Here is a 2,017-nt window from a genome sequence, read left to right as displayed (position 1 = left end):
TAACTAATGGGGCATTGCACTTTGCTAGTTATACCCGTTTGAAGGGTTTTTGGTGATTACAGAGGACAAAAGATTGTAATTTTGGTGCGAGTATAGTATTCTTGGATATTTATATATCATCGCTATGAGTTCAATAACTTGCATACCATAATGGTGTATAATATTTTCTTACACGGTAAGGATAATTAAGTTAATCCAAAACAACAGGTATATTGTGTAAACATATATTTTAATTGTATACCAGGATCTTGAACATGATAATCTTACAGAAAACATACCTAAATCGTAAGCCATTATCACGAAGCGGAAGCGTTTTGGAATTGGTTTCTCGCCCCTTGCCCTAACTTTCGTTACCGCCGACTTTAGTGATGGAAGAGAGAATAGAAAAATACGGTAACCCTAATGGGTGGGGAGAGGATCAATTTATAGAGGTTCTCACTTAATCCGGTACGTCCATCAAGTAACCGATCAGACAGATGAGATTTGCTCATTAATTAAATATTAATTATGAGCCTTAAACTTATTGGGCCACCAATAAACGTAAGAAAATCTTACATTTTCCCACTTAGTGCAATAATCACATAATATTAATATTTAATATAGGAACATTAGTTGCACATAAACAAATCTCTTCTATAATGTCCATCATAAATACCACAATACAATAAACTAGTAAATGTGAGTTATGGTGGTTATATATAATTTGTTTACATACTCCCTTCCATATACTACAATATTAGTAACTTATCATATCAGGTTCATAAGCTATAAAATATTATGATCCACAATAATGTCTCATTGAGACTTATCTTGTAACATCTCAAAACAATAATGTGTACATCATTATGAGAAACAAGAAATCACTAATATATATCAGAAACACATAAATAAGCTCAGAGTGTCAAAACATCATAAATACATTAATCATAAATAGAGTCAAGACCCATTTTATGTACATGTTCTTTAAATATCTTTGGTTGTAAACCTTTCGTTAATGGATCTGCAATCATGAGATTTGTTCTAATATGCTCAAGTGACACTCGTTGTTTCTGAACTTCCTCCTTGACGGTAAAGTATTTCAATTCCATATGCTTGGCACCTTTGGAGTACTTATCGTTCTTGGAGAAGAATACTGTTGCAGAATTATCACAGTAATTTTCAGCGGCTTGGTAATGGTGTCGACAACCCCAAGTCCTAAAATAAAGTTTCGCAGCCATAATGCATGAATTGTGGCTTCAAAACATGCCACAAATTCTTCTTCCATCGTGGATGTAGTAATGACAGACTGTTTGGCACTCTTCCACGATATTGCTCCTTCAGCTAATTGGAACAAACAACCAAACGTAGACTTTCTAGTGTCAATACATCCAACAAAATCTGAATTCGAGTATCTAACAACTTCCAAATGCTTAGATCTCCTATACATGAGCATGTAATCCTTTGTTCCTTTCAGGTAACTCAAAACTTTCTTTGCAGCTTTCCAGTGATCAATTCCTGGGTTACTCTGATATCTTCCTATCATTCCGACCTCAAAACTAATATTCAGTCTTGTGCAAGTCAGAGCATACATCAGACTACCAACAATAGAAGAGTAAGGAATTGATTCCATTTCTTTTCGTTCTACATCATTCTTAGGGCATTGTATGGGACTAAATTTGTCGCCCTTTTGAATTGGAACAATTCCTGCTGAACAGTTATTCATGTTAAAATTCTCTAGAACTCTTTTGATATAGCATTTCTGAGACAATCCCAATGCTCCTTGTGATCTATCACAGAATATTTTTATTCCGATCATATAGGATGCCTCACCCATATCTTTCATTTCAAAATTCTTAGAGTGAAAATTTTTAGTCTCACGCAATATGCCTAAATCGTTAGCAGCAAGTAGGATATCATCAACATCTAGGACTAAAAATATAAACTTGCTCCCACTGATCTTTTGGTATCTTCACCGATCAATGGTATTTTTCACAAATCCAAAAGATGCTATGGTATCATTAAATTTTATATATCATTG

The 2,017-nt window shown here is 34.1% G+C and overlaps 1 protein-coding gene across 1 annotated transcript; it reads right to left on the bottom strand.

Annotated features, from left to right (window-relative positions):
• Positions 1-1,078: 1,078 nt before the first annotated feature.
• Positions 1,079-1,813, bottom strand: LOC142174370 (secreted RxLR effector protein 161-like). The gene has a single exon (XM_075240155.1). It carries the CDS (start codon positions 1,811-1,813, stop codon positions 1,079-1,081), a length of 735 nt encoding a protein of 244 aa, XP_075096256.1.
• Between the last annotated feature and the right edge of the window lie 204 nt (positions 1,814-2,017).

This window comes from Nicotiana tabacum, chromosome 20 (genome assembly GCF_000715075.1).
Source record: "Nicotiana tabacum cultivar K326 chromosome 20, ASM71507v2, whole genome shotgun sequence".
Taxonomy (NCBI): domain Eukaryota; kingdom Viridiplantae; phylum Streptophyta; class Magnoliopsida; order Solanales; family Solanaceae; genus Nicotiana; species Nicotiana tabacum.
The sequence above is the reverse complement of the archived record's forward strand: the minus strand, read 5'-3'. Positions and strand labels throughout refer to the sequence as shown.

Excerpts from the sequence above, each read along its gene's own strand:
- LOC142174370 (XM_075240155.1), bottom strand. The coding sequence starts at position 1,813 with ATGGGTGAGGCATCCTATATGATCGGAATAAAAATATTCTGTGATAGA.